Source organism: Trachemys scripta, chromosome 1 (genome assembly GCF_013100865.1).
Source record: "Trachemys scripta elegans isolate TJP31775 chromosome 1, CAS_Tse_1.0, whole genome shotgun sequence".
Lineage (NCBI taxonomy): Eukaryota > Metazoa > Chordata > Testudines > Emydidae > Trachemys > Trachemys scripta.
Genome location: NC_048298.1, coordinates 52135692 through 52161969, shown reverse-complemented (window position 1 = coordinate 52161969; position 26278 = coordinate 52135692). Strand labels below are relative to the sequence as shown.

The window sequence follows — 26278 nt, the reverse complement described above, 5'->3', positions numbered from 1 at the left end:
AGGGGTTGAATATTTATTTATAAATGTTTCCAGAAAACTAAGAATGATGAATGTAGTGTTAAAAAAACAAAGCTACAAAATACAAAGAAAAATAAATAATCATACTAGTTAAACAGACCTCGTGATTCAAAATACATTCTTTACAATATCTGAAACATCATTACATGTGGTCTAGGGAAGAAGTTACAAAAAATGTTGTCATATGTTCTGATGGATTCACACTTATGTTGCTAAGTTTATCTTGTGGCACCAGGCTGTTGAGCAAGACTGCCACATTCTGGCTGCAGGAAATGCTATCTTTTCATATACATTTAACACACAGGTGGTTTTCCAGAGGCCTGGCAGACAGAAGTGCTCATGAACATTATATTCCCTTCCTTTTCCCTTCAGCTATTTAGTTATCTGACAGGGTTGTAAAAGGTGTGATTAAGTACATCAGCATCTGAATCGAGTACTGGAATGTGTTACAGTGGTGCGTTTATTTGGATGAATGATCCCACATTACAAATTCAAATAAATGATTTATTTAATTGCCATGCTCACTACCCCAATGCTCTGAAAAAGAAGTACAGAGGAGCCACGGAGAGGCATGGAAAAGGATGGTCATGGACCCATCGCTCTGTGTGTTGGGCTGCAGTGTTGGCCTAGTGCATGAGGGAGAGATATCAGCACCATCTGAACGGATGGATCAGATTATTGACTCTCCTGTGGAAGGAACAGCAATGGTAGAAGAACTGAGACACTTCCTTTCCTTTGCTCCTCCTGGAATGGCGCAGTTGCATGCTCCCCCTATTTAGAGCTGTGGCTTAAAAGCCATAATCTATCTCTTAATGGGCAATTCAGTTCAATTCAGCTGGAAAGAAATAACATAAAATGGCTTGCAGGGAAAGTCTTAAAGGGAAATCTTATAAAGCAAAGCTTTATAATTTTAAATTGAGGCATGTTATGTGAAATGAACTAACAAAAATGGAGTTTTACCTGTGATTTCCAGAGTACCAGTACTGTTAGCTTTTCCTCGGTTATTTTCTGCAAAACACGTGTAGCTGCCTTGATCCAGATTTGTGACATTAACAATTTCCAGGCTACCATCATCCCAAATAGATATCCTATTGAAAGTGTGAAAAATATACTGTGAGTTAAAATAGTTATTTGCATCAGAAAGAACAAAGTATTTCCAGTGGAAATTCCTAAATAAGTCAAAACAAAGATCTTAAGGGTCTCTCAATGGCTGATGTCTAACTATTGCTTTTATATATGCTCCAGTACCCCATTGTGATTTAAACAGAGTTTAGCATGGTTAATGGGATCTGGAATAAAGCATACAATTTACATTGGGGGGATTATTTTCACTTATTTTTGTTCTCTCAAATATATTTTCTTTTCGTTTTGCAAGTTTAATACTCAAATAAATGCAAGACTAATTAGAGTGACTAAAACTAGGTGCTAAGGAAGCTATTCCTGTCAACATTAATGATATTTTGACTTATTGCCTCCCTGCAATTTCACTCCTGGGTTATTTTGAGCTGGGACTTCCAAGAATACAAACTGTATAGACAAATGCTCACTATGGATTGGCATGAGACAACCAGTCACATTTTCACTGAGAACATGAGCTAGGATTTGAACTTGCATCACCTGTGGTGAACAAATAGTGCACAAATCCAAGAAATCTCTGACACATTCCTTCAAAACCCCTCATCTCAAAATCCCCTTTTTAAAAACAATATACCACTAATCATAGTCTCTCTCTTGAAGTAATATCATATTTTAACATCTAGATAAAGTAATTAGAATTAATTTGCAAATAAATTATTAAATAAATCTATGCTGTAGAAACCACCACGAGGCCTCAGTCAGGGATCGGGGCCCCACTGTGCCAGGCAGTGAGTGAAACAAAGGGAGTTTGGAACAGAGAGCTCACAATCTGACAGAAGAATAAACAAACAAATGGGGTTGGGTGGGGGCAGGTAGAGATAGGTATATTTACATGAATCAGGAGCCACAGGCAGTCACCAGCCTAACCAATTCCAGGTGGCAGTGATTCATAAGCATCATGGCAGAGGTAGATTTTAAAGAGGGATGTAAGACAGGATAATTCAATGTAATCGTTGCTTGCTAAGGAGCACCAGCAGCTTGCCAACTGTGAAGATGAATTCTATTTCAGAAGACAAAACGTTCCCCTCACAGATATGGAAACCCATCTTTGAGCTTTTGTGCAGCTCCTATAGGCTTGAACGAACCATGTCGTTCTACTGATGATATGTGGTAGAGCAGCTCAGATCATGTCAAATGGACTCCAGTAAATCTACTCAAGGAACTTGATGAGGATCGGCCCCATGTATAGAATGGGACACTACTGGTATGTCTACACTGCAATAAAACATGCGCTGCTGGCTTGTGTCAGCTGACTCAGGCTCGCGGGGCTTGGACTGTAGGGCTATAAAATTGCAGTGTAGAAGTCTGGTTCTAGGAAGGTCCCAGAGTTCAGGCTCCAGCCAGCACTACATTGCAATTCTATAGTCTGAGCTCTGAGAGCCTGAGTCAGCTGACATGGGCCAGCTACTGGTGTTTTACTGCAGTGTAGACATACCCTACAAGGTTGATGGGCAGCAAGTGTTGGCATAATGACATCTATTTAATTGAGGGCAATATGCCTTGGGAAAAACTTAATATTTAAACAAAATTCTTGGTTTCTCCACCAATAGACATGAAATAGCAATGGAGGACAAGCAAGGGTCATTATTTTAGATTCTGGTGGAATTTCCTAACAGCTCTTCAAAACTGATTCCTTATGCACATTCTGAATTAACTCTTTTTTGCTATATGAAATAAGGCTAATGAATGCTTTTGGTCTTCCTTAGAATTTTATATATAAATGCATGGACATCCCTTGCTAATTAACATTAATTAACATTAATTCATTTCTATCCATGGGTAGATTTCTACTTGCTGTGGGGTAACAGTCATGAATCAGCTCCAGATTTTTACACTTTGCAAATTAAAATTTTCTAAACTTTCTAAATGCTGCGTTTTAAACAGTTATAAGTTAGTGTTGAAAACTGAGCACCCCCTTTTAGGCTAACTCTGATATTTTAAATTAGTTTTTTAAGGAAGTTTATCTGCAGCCAGGGAAATTCTCTGAGTATTGGGTTTAAAGCTTTGAAAATCTCATTTAATATAGCATTTAAAAAGTGACTTCTATAGTGCATGGGATGTTTAGAAATAAGCCACCTTTACATAGGCTAAACCACTACAGTGGTTTATTTTGGCAAAGGATGAGATTAAAGTAGGCTAGACCAGTGGTCTCCAAAGTGGGGTGCGCGAGAGAATCCTTGGGAGTGGATGGCAGGAGAAGCACTTCGACAGTTCGGGTGGGAATCCGAGTGGCTTTTTTTTTTTTTTTTTTTTTTTGCTTTGGCAAAAATGGAAGAGCCGGGGCGGCAGGGGGATGCGTGCTCAAAATTTTTTTACTGATGGGGTGCACGATCAAAAAAGTTTGGAGACCACTGGGCTAGACAGCTATGACAAAAACAAGAAACTGAAGAACACAGTGGTGTATATATTTAAATTAAATAAATTGGAGAAACATTACATTAAGCATTAAATCAATTTTAATTATACCTTGAGTAAGTAAAGATTTCTGAAAATAAAACCCTATATATATTTGTCAATACATCTGTATGCTATATCAAATTAAGAATGCAGGAAACCTTTGTAAATTACCATGAGACTATTAACATATTATTGGCATGCTTCAGCAATATTGCCTCTGCTGTTTCACAGCATAGGAACTGTGCATCATGCTTGCAAGTCTCTGAACCGTAGTGGCAGTATAATCAGCATAGGTAACTTAAAGTTAACTTGATTTTAAAAACTGAGAGTATAAGAGGCCCTGAGTCCAGCTTTACTGCTCCTGAGTGTACTGAAGAGTGGGGAGAAGGAAGGGCCACTGTGCATCTGCAGAGGATATACACTCAGAGTACATAAGCACATAAGAATGGCCATACTGGGTCAGACCAATGGTCCATCTAGCTCAGTATCTTGTCTTCCAACAGTGGCCAGTACCAGATGCTTCAGACGGAATGAACAGAACGGGGAAATTATTGAGTGATCCGCCCCCTGTCATCCATCCCCAGCTTTGGGTTGTGTCCCTGACCATACTGTCTAATAGCCATTGATCTCCCAGTTCTTGTGTTATATGAATGGGTAAATAACACTTCCTTATTCACTTTCTCCATACCATTATGATTTTAGACTTCTATCATATCCTCCCTTAGTTGTCTGTTTTCTAAGATGAATAGTCCCACGCTTTTTAATCTCTTTCCGGCTCAAGCTGTGGGAAGCTGCCGGACCTTTTTCTCTCCACAGTGAAAGACTCCACTAGTGGGGAAACACTAGAGCCTTTCCCAACTGCCTCCTCCCACCAGAGTCTTTCACAGTGGCATGTAGCTTCACACCACTGTGTAGCTACACACCACAGTGTGTGGATGCAGCCTGCTTTTACTGAGGAGTGTAGCTACACATACCCTACATGCCGCCACCAGTACTGGTCAGTAACTTTTCTTTCTCCTTCATGAATTGCCTCTGCATTTCAACACTGGAGAAGAATAGCAAGCAGGAACATAATAAAAATGGGACAAGTGAAAGTTAAATAAAAATGAAAGCACTGTCCTGCCAAACCCAGACCCAATATCTCCTGGCTATTGCTTAATAAATGTACTAGCTGAACTGCAGGTTTACATGGAAGATTTATATGCAAGATAAGAATTAATGTTTTGAATTTTTCATTAAGAATGAAGAATAAAAATAAAGAATTGAATTAAGAATGGTTCTTTGCTTCAATTTCACTGTAAGAATTCACTAATCATTAAAAATCTATAGTAAAATTTGCACTCTAACTAAATTTCTATTTCAGCTGAATATACAGGTATCATAAAACTATTCTAAGACCGATCATGCTCTCTAGAACCAATACTGACCTGCTCCCATTTACGAGTAGTTCTGTTCCTTTGCTCCATGAGAATTTTGCTTTAGGAGCAGCTTTAGGCTTGCATTCAATTATTACACGGCCTCCTTTAGCAGCCAAGAACTTCTTCTTCATTGGGTTCAGTTCAAAATTAGGAGGCGAAGCTGAAGAGAAAAAGCAACATATGGACACTGTTGTCATATCTTTTGACAAGGTATGTAATACTGTTTGTTTTAGGACATTAAAGATAATCTGGGTGTATTGAAGCATACATATTTATAATTAAGGAAGGGGATAAGAATGCAGATCTGTTAGTCTGACCTCAGTAGTGTGCAAGACTTTAGAACAAATTGTGAAGGAAAGAATAATTAAATTCATGAGGGTAAATGGTAAAGGGGATGTAATGCAACATGGGTTTACCAAAGGTAAGATCATGCCAGACTAATTTGATTTCCTTCTTTGAGAAAATAACTGATTTTTTAATATTTGGACTTCAGGAAAGCATTTGACATGGTACCACATGGGAAATTATCAGTTAAATTAGGGAAGACCTGGATCAGTACAAGGATTACAAGGTAGACTAGGAACTGGCAAAAGGGGAGAAGGCAACACTTTGTGCTGAAGAGTGAATTATCAAACTGGAAGGAGGTTACTAGTGGAGTTCCTCAAGGATTGATCTTGGGACCAAATCTTATTTAAATATTTTTATTAATGACCTAGCACAAAATGTAAGAGTGGGCTAATAAAATTTGCTGATGATACAAAGGTGGGAGGCATCATCAACACAGAGGAGGATCAGAATATTATACAGGAAGATCTGGATGACCTTGAATACTGGCATGACAGAAATGGGATGAAATTCAATAATACATAGTGCAAGGCCATGCACTTAGGGTCTAATAATAAGAATTTTTACTACAAACTGGAGGCTTATCTGTTGGAAGTGACAGAGGAGGAGAGACACTTGGGTATAGTGGGTCAATAACAGGATGACGATAAGCCACCAGTGTGATGTGGCTGTGAAAAAGGCAAATGCAATCCTAGGATGTATTATGTGAGGCATTTCTAGTAGAGCTAGAGAACTATCAAGGCCTTTGTACAAGGCAATGATAAGACTTCATTTGGAATACTGCGTACAATTCTGGTCACCCACGTTCAAGAAAGATTAATTTAAAGTGGCACAGGTTCAGAACTGGACACTGTGCAGAGAAGAGACACTAGGATGATCGGGGAATGCGGGACCTATCTTATGAGAGGAGACTAGAAGAGCTTGGCTTGTTTTGTCTAGCAAGAAGGCTGAGAGGGGATATGATTGCTCTCTATAAATACACTAGGGGTAAAAATACCTAGGAGTGTGAAGAGCTATTTAAGCTAAAGGGCAATGTTGGCATAAGAACAAATGGAGATAAACTGGTCACAAGCAATTTCAGGCTGGAAATTAGAAGGTTTCTAACCATCAGAGGGACTAGGGGAATGGATGAGATTCTGGAACAGCCTCCCAATAGGAATTGTGGAGGGCAAGCAACCTAATTAGCTTTAAGAGGGAACCTGACAAATTTATTAGTGAGATTGTATGATGGGGTACCTAATGGAAGATGAAGTTCAGCTAGGAAGGAGCAGTTTGGGCCTGTATACTGGGATGAAGCTGAGAACAGGAAGAGGCTGAGGGGGAAGCAGTCTGCAGTCACTCCCTTTGAGAAGGGGATTTGTTTAGGGCTAGAGAGTCTAGCAAGAAGTCAAAGAGAGGAAGTAGTCTACAGTTACGACCTGGAAGGAGGGAATGTTGGCTATTAAACCCAGGGGTGGGGGCAGAATATAGAGAAGGGAAGTAGTCCAGGGAAATAGCAACAGGATCTGGGAGCAAGCATACTGTAGTTGCTGGACATAGGGTCCCTGGGCTTGAACCCAGACTCGTGGGAAAGCCCGGGTTCCCCTACCAGCCACTGAGAAAGTGGCCTTGGTCTGGAAGGCTGTCTGGAATGGCATGTGGATGGTTGATCTAGTAAGACTTTGATACCTCAAAAGGGGAGGACCATACAGTGACATGGCCAGAGGGCTGTCATGAAGAGGGAGCACTGTGAATCCTGGAGAGTGAGGTGTGAACAACCACGGAAAGGGAGGTGTCAGAAGATAATCCCCAGATGTGGCCACAATGAGGTGTCTCAATGGTGAGCGAACTGTTATAGAGGGTAGGGCTCATTTAAGGTTTCTGACATGTTCCTAAGAGCTCAGGCCATCAGCAGGGGTCAGGAAGGGATTTCCCTCTCCCTCAATTCTGGGTTTGGTTTGTTTTTTTTAACCTCCTTCCTCTAAAGCATCAGGGATGGCCATGGCTGGAGATGGGACACTGGATGGGCAGCTCCAGGGCTCTGAGGGCACCAAGCATTCTCTCTCAGGTGCCTGGCTGGCTGGGTCTTGCTCACAACCTCAGGGTCTAACTGATCACCATATGTGGGGTCAGGAAGGAATTTCCCCCAGGTCAGATTAACTGTGATTTTGAGGGATTTTTGCTTTCTTCTGCGAGTGGGTGCAGGTCACTAGCAGGATTATCTGGTTATATCTCACTTAATCATTTCCCTGCCACTGCAGGGACCTCAGGCACTGGTGTACCTTGGTCCCTCCTCTTATCTGCCTTTGGCAGATAACAGTCTAGTCTTCTGTGGGCTGTAACACTTTGGTCTAATTTAAGTGTTGGGTTTAGTGTGTGGGTGCTGGGTGATGTCATGGCCTGTGATATACAGGAGGTCAGCCTAGATGATCTGGTTGTTCCTCTGCCCTTAAACTCAATGACTCTATGAAGAACTAAGGAATTGGGCTCCACAAGTTCCACTTTGCAGGTAAGCATAGATGCAGAAATTTGGCTCTGCAACAGTGGAAGGTCTGACAGATTAGCTACACTAACAACATTTATATACTGTGTCATTCCTGAAATTCTTATCTGTTCATTTCTCAAATTTCATCTGAGCTTGGTCCAGCTGTATTATGGGTCTGCTCTACAGCTCAAACTGAAACCAACAGAAAGACTTCCATTGATTTCACCGGGCTTTGGAGCAGACATAAGAGTCTGATAACAGCACTTTTTAAAATTCAGCTTCCGCACAGGTCACAAGAATTTTTTAAATAATTTAATATTTGTTTTCTGTTCTCTGTTGTTTTTAAACAGCCCTAAAGGAAACAGTAGACAGTTCCTCAGCTTTGCAGTTTCTGTTGTTTTCCATTTGGCCACTTGCTCAGTCAAATTCTGCTCTCAGATGTGCACAAGCTGCAGCATGATTTTAGCAAGAGCCACTCAGACATATCTGGGGTCAGACCTTGGCCTGTTGAGTTTTTCTCTATTTGTAACCAGATCATAAGACAACACATCTCTGTTTTGTTGACTTCTCTGTTTGTGCGACAACATGGTTTATAATGCTACCAAAAACGTGCACAGCTCAGGGAAATAAGTCTGTTAATTGCAGCTGTACAGGCAAAATGATCAAACATTGGTCTAGGTCACGTCTTTTCAATACAGTCATCTCAAAATAAGCAAACAGATATTTAACCCTCTCATTCATCCATGTGTGTTTCTGGGTGATCTGGGTCTGGTGGTGGGTCGCTGGTAATGGGGTAACAGCTAGTAAAGGGATGAGGGGACTTACTGGAAGTGTTGGTTGAGTAGTGAAGGAAGATGCGTTCCTGAGAAATGAATTGAGGAACTCAAGACTGGTGGCAGGAGTGGTGAGGAGCTGGAGGAAGGGAGGGGAACCATAGGCCTGGGTGGGTTGAGAAGTAACAGGGCAGAACTGGTCATGCACCATGGGAGTTCTAGCTGTGGGAGAGAGGCAGGCAGATGAGAAGGTAGAAATTGGGAGGCTGGGAGGTGGAGAAGCAGACATGGGCTGGAGGCAGATGTGAGATGAGAAGATCACAAGCCAACTGGGCTGAGGAAATCCCTGAGAGAGCCATGTAAGCTGGACAGGGCATCAAGCAATATAAATATATCAATGGAGGGGTCATCCACTGTGGTTGAACATGGGACCTCTGGATTTAACAATCTGAGTTTCTACGGCTTGAGTTATTGAAAGCATGAGTTATCTTGGAGGCAGTAACAGGCTGAAACCTCTAAAAGTGGTCTAGCCTCTAGACTGGGGTAAAGAGCATCAGCTCCTGAAAGGCTGTGGGTGGGCAAAAAGGTGGTAGGAGGAGCATCAGCAGTCAATTAGAAGTTGCGTGTTAATTGGCAGAACAGGTTCTGGAGAAAGCAGGGGGTGGCCAATGGAGTAGGTAAGATGAGCAGGGGCAGAAGCCACACCTCAACCAGCTCTGTGTGGTCCACAAGCACTGCAAACCCTTGATATGAGCCCCATCCAAGTTTGCAGCTACAGTGGGAAGTCAACACGAGGAGGTGAAAATCCAGAAGAGATTTCTTACAAAGTAATGACAAAATTAAAGGTGGTAAAATTTGGTTTCTCAGTACCCCATTTGAGATTTTAAATATTTCCAGTGTTAAAACATCATCTCAGGTATATTCAATAAGAACAGGGCAATACAATTATTAAATTTATTATTACAGAATAAGCAATGTGGTGCCAGGACTCTGTATTTTACATAAAAATCAGTGCTTGTAAATATGGAAATCTGACTACCATTTTGTTCAGATTTGAAAGTGTTTTACAAGGTGAAACAAAACAGAATATCTCACTGACCCACAACCTTCAGCTCAGCATTTGCGTATATAGTTCCATGTTTATTTTCTGCTATACACTGATACATGCCGGCATCCTCGACAGTCAGGCTTTGTATTCTTAATTCACCTCTCCGGAACTATAAAAAACCCAGAACAATAAAAATATCACATTCACTGCACAGTCACTGAGATTTCTATCCTTCCATGCTTCTTTAATTTTCTTATTTTGGAGTTAGTGCTTGAGGTGAGTCTTTCACATTCCTTTAAAACACTGAAGACCATTTATTTTCCCCTACTTTACATTCCAGGCCTCACGGAAATATGTTGCAGCCACCATCATTTTGAATGAAAAGATTCCATGCTGGCTCCCTACTTCACTGGAAGGATCATGGCTGAGCAATCACGTACATCAGTGTAAGATGCCTCTATAATAATCCTAGCACTGCAGATCCAGTGTTAAGATGGCTGGAGAACCAGGAACCAAATCTGTTTTTTGCACATGCTTAGCACATAGCACTTCCACTAAGCCAATGGCCCACATCAATGTGCTTTACTTCAACAAATTGCAAGAGAACATCTACAGTATATTGTAGTACCTTATTCTACAATAATATTAGTATTTGCATTGTTAAGGCTCGCTCTACAACCTATTGAAGACAATGGGATTCTTCTAAAGGACTTCAATGCGGATTGGTGTGGGCCTCTTTGAGTGTCTTGTTTCTACTAACCAATAACATGGTAAATATGATGAAGTAGTTGATATAGCTTGGGAAAAATAAAACCCCAAACAAACACAGCAAGACCTTTTGTGAACTACAGTACATAAACATTTAAAAAAAAATTAATAAACTATGTTCTTGTGGAAAATAGGCTGAGCAGCTTTAGACTTAGCATAAGAGTCAATTGTTGTATGTAAGATAGTTGAAAATTAAAGAAATATTACTTTTTTGCATTCTCTGTACTGTTTTTTATTAATCAAAAATATTTCAATCAGCTTTTCTAAAGGGAATTCTCTCTTTGTGTCAACCAAGGGAAATATTTAATATAAAAAAGAAAATCTGTTTGATTTAGAAACAAAAAAAAATTCTCATGGAAATGAGAATATTTTTGTTCTTTTCTATCGGAAATAATATTTTAATTCTAACACACAGTATAATTGTGTGACATATTATTTGAGAACTACATGATGTTTTCTGCAACCCAATATGTAGATTTTGTCAGTGGCCGTCCAGTTAAAAGGGACAGTCAAGTAATTTTGCTTGTTAAATCACTTGTTTGTAATAACCATAGAAGCTTGAAAATAGGATTGTTTTCTTCGGGTTTATTCCTTTTCCATATGGCAGACACTGATATCCCTGCTCCCCTTTTCCCCTCTCCACCATATTTTCCTAAAGCATGCAGCCAAAATAGCTCTGCCCCATTGTTTTCTTTGTCTGTATACTAGTATCACTGTCATCACAGCTCAGGAAATGCAGCAGTGTGTTAGTTGTATTGTGAACCCTCTTCTTTTTGGCCTGTTCTACAGCAGCAGAGCACACAATACTGTGAGTCCAACATAAACAATGGTAAGGTTTCTGTTTTTTGCAGTTTATTAATTTCATTTTGGGGGGTTTATATTAGTAGCAGTGTTGAGTCCTATGTGGATGTCCAAAAATCAGGATTTTTCAGGGCTTTCTCTTTTTATTTACTATAACAATTAATCCCAATGTTCCTTAGTGCACTTTAACTTAGTACTGTTTCAAATGACACTATGTGAAAGTGCACTAGGGAAACTTTAATGTGCACCAGCAGGATCTACACAGACCAATTAATGTGCAACACACTTGAGTGCACTTTAGAAATCACACCCTTGTAATCCACATTATTGCTCCATGTAGACAAGCCCTTAGGTACAAGTAACCATTTCCAGTATTTCTCCGGTATTCACTGAATAAACACCAATCATTTCTTTTTCTATAGGGTGTGCTATATCAGTGTTTATCAGTTAAAACCTAAAATGAGAAGCCCTACCAATGGCTATTAAAACTATTGTTGAGGGTGCTGAAGTGAAAATTAATATATATTTAAGACCCAGAAAATACTCCTCCAAAAAAGGATAACAATTGGAAAGCTGATAGAAAATTAGGTCTAAGTTATTTGGCATTGCTTTTATTTTACACTTCACATCCACTGAAAACGTGAAATTTGCAATATTCTGTGACATGAAATACATGAAAAAGTTGTATGTAATATAATGAGGACAGCAATCTTATTTTTAAACATTTCCGACATCCCTCCATTGGCTCGGTCTTTTCCACGTATCTTTTGAGATACATTCATGTTTAACGTGGTAAAATGGAAAAAAAATTGGGAGGGGGGGCTTTTATTTAGAAACAACATAATAGCATTAATTGTAAAGGCTCCCAGTTAAAAAAAAAAAGATATCTGTATCCCAAATGTATGCTACGAAAAAGCAGGTTATCTGAACTGAATATGAAATGTTGTGAGAAGATATATTTAACAACCGAAGAGCAGACTGAGATATAAGTAGGGTATAAAAATATATTTTATCCTTAAGGCCAGGGCCAGCTCCAGGCACCAGCTTCTCAAGCAGGTGCTTGGGGCGGCCGCTTCGGAGAGGGCGGCACATCAAGGTATTCGGCGGCAATTCGGCAGACGGTCTCTCACTCCGCCTGGGAGCGAAGGACCTCCCGCCGAATTGCTGCTGCAGATCGCGATCGCGGCTTTTTGTTTGTTTGTTTGTTTTCTTTTGGCTGCTTGGGGCGGCCAAAACTCTTGAGCCGGCCCTGCTTAAGGCAGTCTGAATTATCAAAGGTTTATATCATATAATTCACAAGGCTTCTAACTGTTTAATAATGCATACTTTAAAAATCATTTTCAGTGTCTACATAAACAATACAGCAAAATACATAGAAATATACCAACCGATACTCCATTTTTCAACCACCTGATTGCTGGAGTTGGCTTGCCTGTGGCTACGCAAGGCCAGTCTAGATCACTGCCTATGTCTCTCTCTGTGTCATTGATATGTTCTACCCATTCTGGATATGCTGAAAAACAAAGAAAACAGAATGCCTTATAAACATTAAATATAAATGTAATAATCAATCATTATTTAGTTCTCCTCCTGATTTGCCATTCCTTCCAGAATTTCAAAAGGCCGAATCCCCGCTCACAGCAGTTGTAAAAAGTGTTTGCATAACTGTCTGTCAGACTCAAGATCCTCACTGCGAAGCTGCTGGTAAAATGCTTTGACATCACCATCCAAAAACACTGCTAGGTACTGAGCTGCTCTCTCATTAGTCCAGTCATTGACAGAGATCATTAGCTTAAGGTCTGCCAAGTATCACAGATTCCAGTCTAATCTGCATAAATTTCTGCTCAGGCAAAAGTGCTTTTGCCATCTTGAAGCTGCTGACTCCGGTTATAATACTCGCTTATAGAAACAAAAGGATTTATTGGGACACTGCATGTACCAACTCCAGAACACACAGACAGGATTGAATTTCCCTGCTAACTCCCTGGCCAGGTCAACATCTAACAACATACAAGATAACAGCTTAACACTAAGATAAGGATATAGCACCATCTATTAGTGTAGGTGCAGTGTAGGCAAAATGATTACTCACCTTTCCTTAACTGTTGTTCTTTGAGATGTGATGCACATTTCACTGTAGGTGTGTGCATGCCTGATACACAGCTGTCAGAGATTCTTCTCTCAGTAGTTCCCATCAGGGTAGCGTTAATGCCCCCACGTGCCTCACACCACAGCTCACAGGTATAAAGAGCCCCGTTGCCCCCAGCCCCCCAGACTCTGATAGAGAGGGGAAGGAGGGTAGAGAGGGAAAGGCAAGTAACCATTTTTTCTTCTTTGAGTGATTGCACATGTCTATTCTGCTGCAGGTGACTCAAAAGCATTTTGAGCTGGAGGCAGATCCAGAGCCTACTAGAACAGAGATTGTAGGACCATTTGTCCAAATCTGGCATCGTCTCTAGACTGATGAGTGAAGGCATAGCAGGAGATAAAAGTGTGGACAGAAGACCAGGTTGCCACTTTACAAATGTCCAGGATGGGCACCTGGGCCAGAAAGGCCTCAAAAGCTGCTTGTGAGCTACTTGAGTGAGCCACCACTTTCTACCGAGGTTCTGTATCTGCCAAACAGTAGCGTATATGAATATAGCCCATAATCCAGGAGGAGATTCTCCGAATGGACATCAGGTGGTCCTTTATTCTGTCTGGATTGCCACAAAAAGCTGTGAGGGTGCTCTGGATGGTCTAGTTTGAGGCCCTCCTTTGCCTTCAAGATCAGAAAGTATCGTGAATAGAGTCCCTTTTCTCGGAAAGGCATGGGAGCTTCCAATATGTCGCCCACAAGGAGGAGAGACATTCTCATGAGAGTAGTCACTGAAGAGGGTCAGGGAAGGAGGATAGGAAGGAGGGATAGAAGTAAACTGGAGGGCATAACCCAGTTCCACCATGCTTAGAACCCACCGATACATGGCAATGTGGGACCAAGCACTTAGGAAGTGGGAAAGGCGGTTAGTAAAAATAGGGGATGGTACCCTGGGAGGTTATAGGTTACTCTCGAGCAACAAGTCAAAATGAATGCTTTGAGGAACCGCTGAGACTGTTGTGGGTGGAATGGCTTTCTTTTCGTCACCAGTGTATAAGTCGCCAGTGACTTAACCATCACTCTTGAGTCCTTAAGACTACAAAGCCTTTCATCCATCTTCTCAGAGAAGAGTGAAAGGCCTTTGAACGGGAGGTCCTGAATGGTTTGCTGCACCTCCGGGGCAAACATGACGATTGCATTCAAGATGAATGCCGCATGGAAATGGAGGAAGCCATAACATGAGCCACTGAATCCACCGCATCCAGGCTCATCTGCGCAGCTGACCTGGCCACTAATCCTGCTTGGCCTCATTAGGAAGCTTGTCCTTAACTTCAGGATGCTTTCCCACAGGTTAAAATCATAACAACCAAGTAGAACCTGCTAGTTCACGATTCTCAGTTGTTACCCTCATGTGGAATAAATTTTCCCGACAAAAGGATAGCTTCCTTGCTTTCTTCCCCTTCGGGGTTGAAGTCTGATCCTTTTCATTTGCAGCACACAATACGACGGAACCTGGAGGCAGGTGATTGTAAAAATGTTTATTACCTTGGGAAGGGACATATAATCTCCTTTCCACACTTTTAGTGGTGAGAGGAAGGGAGGATGGGGTCTGCTATAAGCTTAGGGTGGGCTCTAGGATGGCCTCATTTATAGGAAGAGCTACCCTAGAGGATCCAGCAGAGGTGAAAATGTCCACCGATCTGTGTGACTTTCCTTGCACCTTCTCTGGCTGGCTATCCAGAGTCATAGTCACCCTTTTTTAGCATGTCCTGATGGATTCTGAAGTCATCTTGTGGGGGTGAGGTAGACTCCGCAAGTACTGCCTCATCCAGGGATGAAGAAGAAGAGGCCAGTGGTTGCTGAGGGGGACCCTCATCCAATTCTTCAACTGGAGTAATCAATTCCCCTTGCACAGTACTGATATCAACAGAGGGGGAATGGATACTGGTTCTCACATCCCAATGTCTACTGAATGCTGCAGAGTGTGGAGGAAAGCCACAAAGGCTCCAGAAGGGGACTGGGACAGTGCTGGGACCCAGCTGTTTGCCGGCCATGATCTGGACCAAGGTGGGTAGACATCCTGCTGGGGTTGTTCTGGCCTGGAGGCATAAGATCCGACCTTAGAATCCAAAAAGAGGAATGAGTCTGCTTCCTCTGGCCCTGGGGGAGCTGACTCCAGTGTTATCAGGGAGACCTGTTGCGAATCAGGTGACAGAGGCAACGGCGAGATCACTGCAGGCTTTCCTCTGATGGAATCTGCTGAGACGCTGCAACTGTAGCAGCCACCAGTATCGAATGGTGACTGGTACCAGAACAGGCACTGGAGAATCCAACTTGCCCACTCCTGGTGCCAGACGGGAATCTGGTCCCATAGGTGAAACCAGAACCAACAAGTTCAGTAGTTTGCAAGCTCCCTCAAGCACTTCGGGTGTAGACAGTACTGTCAAAGTACCAGGAGTTGACCCGTCAGTACTAGGAGTTGTGCCAGTCCTGTGATTGGTCTCAGTGGGCCCTTCCTAAGGTTGGCAGTCAGCAATCCTCTTTGCAGGGAAGTTGTGCCAGGGGGAGGGTCTCTTCTTTGAGTGCCCCTCAATATCCTTTGCAGCACCCAGTGCCTGGCCTGTAGCTCTCGAAGGCCCCAGTACCAAGTCCTTTGAGGACTTCTTTGGTACCAGTGAGGCTAGCTAGAGTGGATGGAGCATTCTTGACTAACTCATACGTGCTCCAAACAGGAAGGTTCTGATGGAGGGTGAAGCACAGATGCCATGAGTAAATATTTGAGCCTGGCCACCCAGTCCTTTTTTGAACGAGGCCTGAATTCTCTACAAATGTGACATTTGTCACCTCTGTGGGCTTCCCCCAGAATTTCAGCTGTGATGGGAGTCACTGACTGGTATTGGCTTGCCATAGGCATGACAGCCCTTAAAGCCAGGAGAGTGTGGCATGAGTCCGGTACTGGACCCAGTACCCAAAAAGGCACTGGAGAGCAGTTTACACCAAGAACTAGACTAAACTTCTTGTAATTGGTAACTATATACAAAAACACTATTCTAAGCCAAACTAACATGACAGGAACTATATAAACAAGGTGAGGGAAGATTTTTGAAATGCAAAGATCACAACTCCAATAACTGTCACGGGTGGTAGGAAGGAACTGAGGGGCAGTGTTGGGGGCAGCGGAGCCCTTTATACCTGTGAGCAGTGGCATGAGGCACCAGGAGCTCATGCTGCCTTGATGGGGCACAGACAACTGTGGACGAAGCACGCACACACCTACAGTGGAATTGACATGTGCAATCGCTTAAAAGAAGAATCATTACAATACTGTGCTATTCATTAACATTAGTTCCTAGTTTTAAGCAGCAATACAAAGATATTTTGACTGTATTGATGGTGCTGTGTTTTACATCTCATACTGCTTTATATATTCTTTAAGAAGGAACTGAGAATTTATAAGGAAGGAGCAGAGAGGTTTTTCTTTCTTTTATTTGTAATTACTCTCGTGTGTCTCTTCGCAAAATATTGTTTGCTATAATTATATGGACTGTATCATTATATATGTTTAAATTCAGTTCACTACAAGTGTAGCAGTCCAGTTTACAATTGTTATATCAGGACTAAGGATTATTCCTTTTTTGTCAAAACATATGTTCATGCTTTCATGTGCAGTGTGCACATAAGGTTTTATTTGCATGGAAAAAATCAGACTCTTCTTCTTAGACTGCAAGCATCAGTGCATGTCAGCTATAGCAGAATGTGCAAGAATATAATTCCTATACTAATTACAAGTGATGGCATGAAATGTTTCATGAGACCAGTCAACTGAAAGTCATTTTGAGTGACAAACTGTGCTGAAATTTTAGCCAAAGGCATGCACAAACTATAATGAAATAATGAACATAAAAAGTATGCAAAGTTAATACTACGGATCTGGATTAAACCAATTGAAGGAATCCAGGCTTATGGCTGGAAATTTATCTTTAACTTGCCCTCTTGAAAACATTCATTTATAGAAGATCTTGCTGAGTGTACTTGCAGAATCTAGTAGATGCAACAAGGTGGGTTGCTTTTCAGAGAAAATCAACAACGCTTTTCATATCAAATCTCTTTTAAGCATGATAGTCCTTCATTTTGCTAGTTCCATATTGCTTCCTGGAACTGTTGTAAGCTCTTCCAACTGGAAGCATGCCCATTTTTCCACTTCCTCCTTTTTGATATCCTTGTTCTAACGGGCAACTAGGTATATGCAACCCCCTCTATATGGGGGCATACACACCCTACAAGATATCTGTAATACATATCCCTATAATTTCCCCACTAAGCCCTCACAAAAAGTTAAAATACACATATTTGCAGCACAGATAACTAATCATAGCAAACTTAGAGTCTGAGGGCCAAGTCATAATAATTCCCCTCCACCCTCCTACCTGCCCCTCCAAATTACGAGATTTTTTATAAAGTTAAAGAAGGTTAATTTTTTAAAAATAGTATGGGCAGGCATATTGGGTCAAATATAGAATCATAGAATATCAGGGTTGGAAGTGACCTCAGGGGGTTATCTAGTCCAACCCCCTGCTCAAAGCAGGACCAATCCGCAAATGACTGCTTTACGGCTCTGACCATAGTCTCCGGAAAGAGAACATTTTAATTTGAAATTTCAGTTTAAGAATATAGCTTTCATTTAACAGAAAAGGTCATGACAATGTAATCTTGATATCAGAAATGTCCCACTAAAACATGCGCTGGCATGTTTTTGATGGACTTCTCTTCGAAAGTTAATTTTCCTTCTGAGACAGTGAATGAATGCACAAAATCATATTAAAATATGGGGAAAAAAGTATAAGCACCTCTTCCCATAGATGCAGAAGTCTCAGAAACATAAGGGCAGATACAAATTTACTATAGGGGAGTTGAATTGTCCTATACCAATTGCAGTAACTGTAATCACAAGGAATGCTGCACATTGCAAGAAATACTATAGTGAAGGTTTTCTTACATGGGTGATTCAGAGGCCATCAAGCGTAGGGAATATTGTAAATTAGTAATGCACCAACTAATTTAAGTAAGAAACATTGGTAGTCACAGAATATTTGGAATTATCCCATGAGCACCATAATAACCATAAACAATTTTATAGCGGTAACAATGGGAAGTGGATGTGACATCGTGATTGCTGAAGTGAATGTAAGATAATACTTGTTACCTCTACTGTGTTCTTATTAGATTGCAGTTATTCCACATACTAACTGATTAGTAGCACCATAAAACAGATATAAGTAAACAATTTGGAGTTGCAGACTTGGAGGGACATCAGGAATGGTAACATACAAAAGCCAGTAAGTGAACACTTCAATCTCCCTGGTCATTCTATTACAGATTTAAAAGTCACTATCATTGAACAAAAAAACTTCAGAAACAGACTTCAAAGAGAAACAGCAGAACTAAAATTCATTTGCAAATTTAACACCATTAATCTGGGCTTGAATAGGGACTGGGAGTGGCTGGCTCATTACAGGAGCAGCTTTTCCTCTCCTGGAATTGACACCTCCTCATCTATTATTGGGAGTGGACTACATCCACCCTGATTGAATTGGCCCTGTCAACACTGGTTCTCCACTTTCGAAGTAACTCCCTGCTCTTCATGTGTCAGTATATAATGCCTGCATCTGTAACTTTCACTCTATGCATCTGAAGAAGTGAGGTTTTTACCCACGAAAGCTGATGCCCAAATAAATCTGTTAGTCTTTAAGGTGCCACTAGATTCCTTGTTGTTTTTGTAGATACAGACTAACACGGCTACCCCCTGATACTTAAACCCAGGGTTGTGAGTTCAATCCTTGAGGGAACCATTTAGGGATATGGGGCAAAAATCTGTCTGGGGATTGGTCCTGTTTTGAACAGGGGGTTGGACTAGATGACCTCCTGAAGTCCCTTCCAACCCTGATATTCTATGATTCTATAACAAGGAATGCACTTCAAATGTGCATTATTTATTCTTCTCCAGAAAATATTCCATGGAAACAGAGAAGGCATTTAAGAAACAAACAAAACCCAAATGCACCTACATTTATTCTTGCGCTGTATAAGTGCCAAAATAATAGAAAAGTCATATTTATTATCATCACGTATAAGAAATAGTGGTGCCCCTCTGACAGTGAGAGTCAGGTTATCTCAGGCCCATTCCACTGCTAGCAGTAGGATGCACTATGTTCCTGAGTGCTAAACATAGAATGATAGACATGTCACGGTTTGGAAGAAGAGAAAGCCAATGGTGCAACATGACAGAAACAAAAATAAAAACAATTGTTGAATGAAAACAAACACCACTGAGATTTTTTTACAAATACAGTTTTTTACAAAATGAAGTGATTTAATGGAAATGTGCCTCCAATGGGAAAAAAAACCCAAAGGTATTTAAAATCTAGAAAAAGTGAAGTAGAGAATGCTCAAAAGAATTATTAACATTCATATACATTAGTAGAATATGTCACTGAAGTTAGGATTAAATAGACATTTAAGAGACCTTAGAAATCTTTAGAAAGTGTGTATATAAAAGAGAAATTGTAGGCGGGAAGAAGAGACAGAAAGGGTGAAAAGAGCCAGACAGAATGAGGAAACAAGAAAGTGTGATAAATCTAGTGACCTCTTTTTCCCTTAGCAGTTCTTACATTTGACTGCTCTCAGGCCGCCCGGGGGAGAGAGGGGCCAAGAGGGGCAATTTGCCCCAGGCCCCTGGCCCCATAGGGGGCCCCCACAAGAGTTTTTTGGGGCCCCTGGAGCGGGGTCCTTCACTTGCTTCGGGGCCCCCAGAGCTTCTTCCACTCTGGGTCTTCGGCGGCAATTTGGCAGCAGGGGCTCCCTTGAACATTCAAGATGTAAGTACAGCTATTACAATGAATTAAATTCAGCAGTTGTTCAATTAATACATCATTTTTATGGTTGTCTAACAATGCAGAATTTTGGATTTTGTTTTATTAACTCAAACAACAGTGTGTCAAAATGATGCAATTAGATAACATGGATATCAAGTGTGAAAACACAGGTGCTTCCCAACATAAGAATTTTTGAAGAATTAAAATGCTTTATCTACCTTGAACATAAACTCTTGCCTGATGTTTATCTTTTCCTTTATAGTTTTCAGCTTCACATTCATAAATTCCTTCATCTTCAAACTGAATATTTAAGATCTTGAGTACTGCACCAGACATGCTTATCTCAGCAGCTGCTGGCATGGGTTCAAGAGACTTATTCCATCTAATCTCAGGAACAGGGCTTTGAAAAGACATAATAATACAAGTTAGCACTGTTTAGGAACTGGCTATTAATTTGCATTATGCAGAAATGTATTTGCTGATGAAATGTTTTTCTGTTAAATATCCTGAACTTTTGCTCCCAATGAGATATGAAAGCCAATATATTATTCTACAACTAAATTAATATACAGTATACTTACTTCCCAAGTGCAAAACATTCCAGTGTCACATTTTGCCCCAGAAGCGCAAATGTATCCTTGAACTTAACCTTGATATCAGCTGGATATACTTTAGATCCTAACGTTAAAAGAGATTCACAGACATAGCCAGTCAGTGACAGAAATTAATACAGCAATTTTAACTTCTACAGCTCAAGAAAACATCTTAAAAATCCAGAGAGAAGTTTTCTTTACGATATGTGACACCATGTCCATTATCAATGAAGTCTGACTTAACACTGAACAACTTTAACAATAAGGCAGAACTGTTCTTAAAAAAAAAAAGAATTATCTTTCATCGGATGATTAATAGCTAATATATTCAAGAGCACAATTCTGTAGTGTAAACACATTTAAACTTATTTTGAAGTGTAGCAGTAGATTGTAAAGATGAGGGAGAGAGCACATTCCTATCTTTTGTGGGCAGTCAAAGCCTAGTCAACTTATCTCCATGGCTTCCTTAGAACAAGTGTGGATAGAATCATTTTCATTTTTGTGAACTTTAAGGTCACCCCCTTCTCTTCCGCAGGCACAGAGATACTTGGAAGTAGCAGAACTATTGTGCTTTGTTGCACAGGGAAATAGGGAATGATGGAATGCCAGGAGTCTATGTGGGCACATGAAACCCTATCTACCAGTGAGCTGAGCTCTGTGGAGCATCTGTTGTGCTATCAGATGAAGGACTCAATATGGGTGTGGGCCAAGGAACAGCTAGGGACAGGATCAGTTGAGCTGAAACTACCTAGATTCACTGGCTATTACCAGTTAGAGAGCAGAGAAAAAAATCTAACAGCCGCAAGGGTTACTGAAGTTCTGAAAATACAGAGCACCTCTGCTGCTGCTCCATGGTCCAAGGAAAGGGGCGGATTCCTTCCCTCTTCCAGACCAGCCTCAAGTCAGGCTGGCATAAGGTCGATAGTTTGTCTATTAGTGAATAAATGGCACTTATTGATTATTAATTTAATTGTTATCCAATAGTTCTAATGCCAATTAACATGTTTTTCCATGGATAGGAACCACTCACACCTGGAGACATACCATAAGTATTTATCCTAAGTTCTCTCTAAATGTGGAAATTCTGTGGTGAACATTCTGTTAAAATAGTAAAGTAAATAAATATGAAATAGGAATCTAGTGTATTCTTTAAAATTTAAAATATGACAAATATGTGCCCTCTTATCAAGTAAGCTCAGTTTCGTTAAAACTAAATCTTGCATCAAGCAAATAGTGGGTGAAAGACAAGTGATGGACATTCCAAACTGCAAGCAGGGCAGTATTTACAGTATTGAAAATGCATAACTTTGCTGATGAAATGGCAGTGAAAAATCTAGTAACATGAAGCCAAAGAGAAGGCTCAGGGGATTGGCACAACTATACAAAGCCTTTGATCTCTCGATAACCAAGTACAGATCTTCCCTCCCTCCTGCAGGAAGAGCAGGTCAGTGGCTTTTACAATACCATTCCAGAGTCATCATAGCGGAAGGTAGCATGGCATGGGAGAGTGGGCCAGAAGAGGCTGGGTTTCCCACTCCTTAGGGGATTTCCCAGAAAACATAATACTGCCAGGAGCTGTCTCAACTTTTCCATGGAGTCACGACCTCCCCAACAGGGATCCCAAGGGCTGCCAAAGCCAGGAGATATGACAGGTTTTGAGACAGGTCCAGTGGCCTACTCCATGATGGTGATGGTGGAGAAAAACTCATACCTTGAGGATAGAGAAGGGACTCTGAGGGGATCTTCATGGAGGTTTCCTCTCCAAGACCACCCCTGTAGGAGGGAATGATCTGGGCCTTTGTATGTGGAACGTTTAAATAATATCTCTGAAGTAACTCTACCAAAATGCTAGTTCACTGACTGCCTTAAGATTTATCTCAGAGCTAAAAATACTGCAGTAAATGGGAAAAAAATCAAATTGCAAACAGAACACTTCTCAAATACTTACGGTCTACCACCTGAGGAATAAGTGGAATGAATTTGCTGAATACACTCTTTGTGATTGAAGGACTGGACACAAAACATGAATAATTGCCTCTATCTGATGCTTCTACATTTGCAATGTAGAGATTGCCATTTGTCTGTGACACAAATCGCCGTTTGTCCAAAGTAATGAATACTGGGAACTCATTTAGAAGCCAGCGATAACTGAGATCATCTAGAGGAAAATATTTTCCAGTTAATATTTAGCAAACCCAATAGTAATAGTATCAGCTTCTTGTACCAAATCAAGCCACAGTGTGTTCTGTAGTATCATCTATAGTAATGTAAAAGACAGTGATTTTTTGCAGAGTATGCAATATTTAAGGATTAATAAGGAGGATCTATAAAGCTAATCAGAAAATTTAGAAAACCCACTAGATTATGAACTGATTTACTTCCTTTTAATGAGCAGTTCCTTAGTTTTTAGTTAGGAAGATGGAGTCACATAAGAAATAAGAACACATATCTCAGAGCAGCAAATTAGAGGAGTGAAAGTAGGCAGGGACAAAATAGTTTGCCAGCTCCTCACAAGGTCAACTTCAATTCTTAAAAACAAAATATTAAAATCAAAATGTTGCACTGTTTGCTAAGAGGACCAAATTAAGATGAATGTCTGTGAGATACCATCTATTTGCTTCTGAAGTTCAAAATACTCCATTTAATGTTATACAAAATATCAGGTGATATAAAACAAATCTAAAGATGGCTTACATGAAAAATCACACAGATAAAAAACAGAGATACTGGGTTAGGCCATGATTTTTAAAGGTATTTAGGCATCGCTCCATTCAATGTTGCAATGCCTAACTGATTGGAACCTAAATCTCATTTTCAAAAGTATCATAGGTATTCAGGACTAGATCCACAAAGGGGACTAGATCCACTCAGTGTTTGCAATGCCTAACTTTTAGGTGCGCTGCTTAATGCAATCCCTGAATTAGGTGCCCAGTCCCACAATACAGCACTGTTAGGAGTATTTGTGCCAATGTAGGATCCAGGCCTGTAGTTTTGCCTGAGATAGTACTATGAGTTCTGCTTTCCTGTTTGGTTTTGGATAGCTATATGTTTTTACTAATATGTGTGAACAAAGGGATTCTTACTAAGAATAAAGACAGACACTGTAAATGTTGCTTTTGCCTAAATCACATGGGTTTGTTAGTATAATGGAAATAGATAAGAGCAGTTGAAGTGTTACTGGGCCTGGTGGGAATGTAATATATCAGCACACACTTGAAAACTGCTTCGACTCCTTATCTGAAGGCAAGGTCAAGCAACTAGTCGGGAAGGGCAAGGGAGGATTCGGGAGGAAGGTAAAACACTAATAGACCAGAGGAATGGCTGCCCCTGACTGGAGTACAACCTCACTCCTTACCCTTCCCATGGGATACAAAAGGGGTGGGAATGAAGACCCTAGCCCAACGACCCCCCAGAATGGAACATGATCATAAGCTATAAGAGGTGGGACTGTGGGCGTGCATTTCAGGTATAATTGTGCCTGCTGAGGAGTGGGGAGTGGAAACACAGGAAAACAAGACTCTGTGGCGTCAGAGTTATGCTGTACATATGCCTTCTGGAAATTAACCCCAATAAACATCGCATTGCTTGCACTGTGGTCTTCTGGTCTGCTTTCCGTCTGTGTGACAAGAACCAGGAGAGATGGTGAAGGGAAAGCCCTCGAACAAACACATGGGGAGAGACAGGTACCTAAGAATGGAATTCACAAAAGCCAGCAAGTTGAGCAGGGAGCCACTTAAGATAGCCAGTAGGAAATGCTGAGGAGAGAGGTGGGACTTAAGATTCCCTCTGCTTGGGATTCACGGCCATATACCCTTTTCTAGACTTAAATATTAATTATTATAGACCTCCCCCTTCCCAAGAGAGTGCCTAACCATCAGGCTAGAAAGTCACTCTCCCTCTCTCTTAGGCCCAATATATGCAAATACAAAGTGGCACAGCTTCAACAGTAAAGATTGGAAGAGACCCACTTGAGAATACCCAATCGCTCAGTAGTTAGGGCATTCACAGGGGATATGGGAGAGCGGGTTCAAGTCCCTCCTCCACATGAAGCAGAGTGGGGAGTTGAACCCATGTCTATTGGTTAAAATGGGGGTGGCACCACCACTGCCACCATCTCCTCCTCTGGCAGATGTGTTTTGTTCAGGCCCTCAATCCAGTAGGTGTGCTTTCAGCATGCCGACCAGATTGGACCCTGTAGGTAAAGGAACGCCTAGTTTGTGAATTATGTTGGGGCTTAGGTGTGAATTAGATGCCGAGTGTCAGGACTGATATGGCTTTGCATATGCCCACCAGAGGAAACTTAGGCACCTAGGGAGTTTAGGCACATACTAAGTTAAGTGGCAGCTAAGTAGACGTTCTGAGGATCTAAATTTGTATTTAGCAGCCTAAAGTGCCTGTGAGGTGGTGCCTAAATCTTTTTGAGGATCTGGTCTTTAGGCACCTAAGTCTGACTTAAAAATTAATGGGACATAGGCTCCTAAGTGAGTTAGGCACCGCAACACCTAAATACCTTTACAAATCTGGGACTTAGCCCATTAGGGGAGTGATCAGAGAACTTTCTCGGAGGCACCATCTCATCAGCTAACTCGTTAGGAACTAGCATCAAAATCTGTGAACTAAGCACCTAACATTAGGTGCCCGAGTCCATAATTACCTCATAGGACACTGCTATTTCTACCTCCTTGCATATACTCAATGCAGGATAACTTTTGGTAATTTGACATGATATCCAGCAATCATTTATTGTATAAATAAAGTGTCACTATTTGAAGAAACACAATTGTTTCAATATTTCTTCAACAGATTTAATTAATGCTTTGGATATTAGGAAAATAAGAAACGTTGCATGTTCTCTATGTCCTTCTTGATGATGAATTCTCTATCAGCTAGAGAATCTCTATTTTGGGGGGAGTTAGCAGTAATAGCAAGTTTCCTAAAAGGAAGCATAATTTAGCCTTCTAATACCAAATCATTGTCTAACTACCATCTGAAAGAATTAGTTTGCAGAGTTAATTTAAATGTGCTTGCTTTCAAACCTTCAGCTGCAGCTTTTAACGTGGCAAGCTGAGCTCAGAATTGGTAATTACTGTAACAAATTAAAGAGTCTAAACACAATTCAACGTTAAATTCATGTCAAACTTGAATTAAACATTGTTAAATCGTAAAATAGACAGATGGAAATGTTAAGACCAAGAAGAAAATATCCATATATTTCTTCTGTTTGCATTATGTCAATATATAATCTTCTCAGAACAGTAAATGATACCATGCAGTATAGTTAAAATGTAATGGGCCAAATCCTGCTCTTACTGAGGTCACTGGTAAAACTCCTATTGACTTCAACAGTATCAGGATGAAACAAACTATCATGTGAAAATTTTGGTTGCTGATTTTCCTGATACCAGGTGCTATTATGTCCACTGGATGAGATAAATTGTCTTATCTTAGGTAGATATCTGGGCCATCATTGTAGTATCTGAGTGCCTCACCCCTGTGAGGTCGGGAAATGCTATTACAGATGAGGAGCTGAAGCACAGGGAGGTTAAGTGATTTGCCCAAGGTCACAC

General features: G+C 40.9%; 1 protein-coding gene across 1 annotated transcript in view; it reads right to left on the bottom strand.

Annotated features, from left to right (window-relative positions):
• CNTN1 (contactin 1) overlaps positions 1-26278 on the bottom strand; it is a 250038-nt gene that overhangs the window by 113720 nt on the left and 110040 nt on the right. Inside the window, exons 6-12 of the mRNA XM_034769465.1 lie at positions 22660-22869; positions 20700-20796; positions 20337-20518; positions 12558-12682; positions 9652-9769; positions 4980-5130; positions 979-1106 (exon numbers count right to left, since the gene is read on the bottom strand). Of these exons, the coding sequence (XP_034625356.1) occupies positions 979-1106; positions 4980-5130; positions 9652-9769; positions 12558-12682; positions 20337-20518; positions 20700-20796; positions 22660-22869 (1011 nt within the window). The remainder of the gene's footprint in view (positions 1-978; positions 1107-4979; positions 5131-9651; positions 9770-12557; positions 12683-20336; positions 20519-20699; positions 20797-22659; positions 22870-26278) is intronic.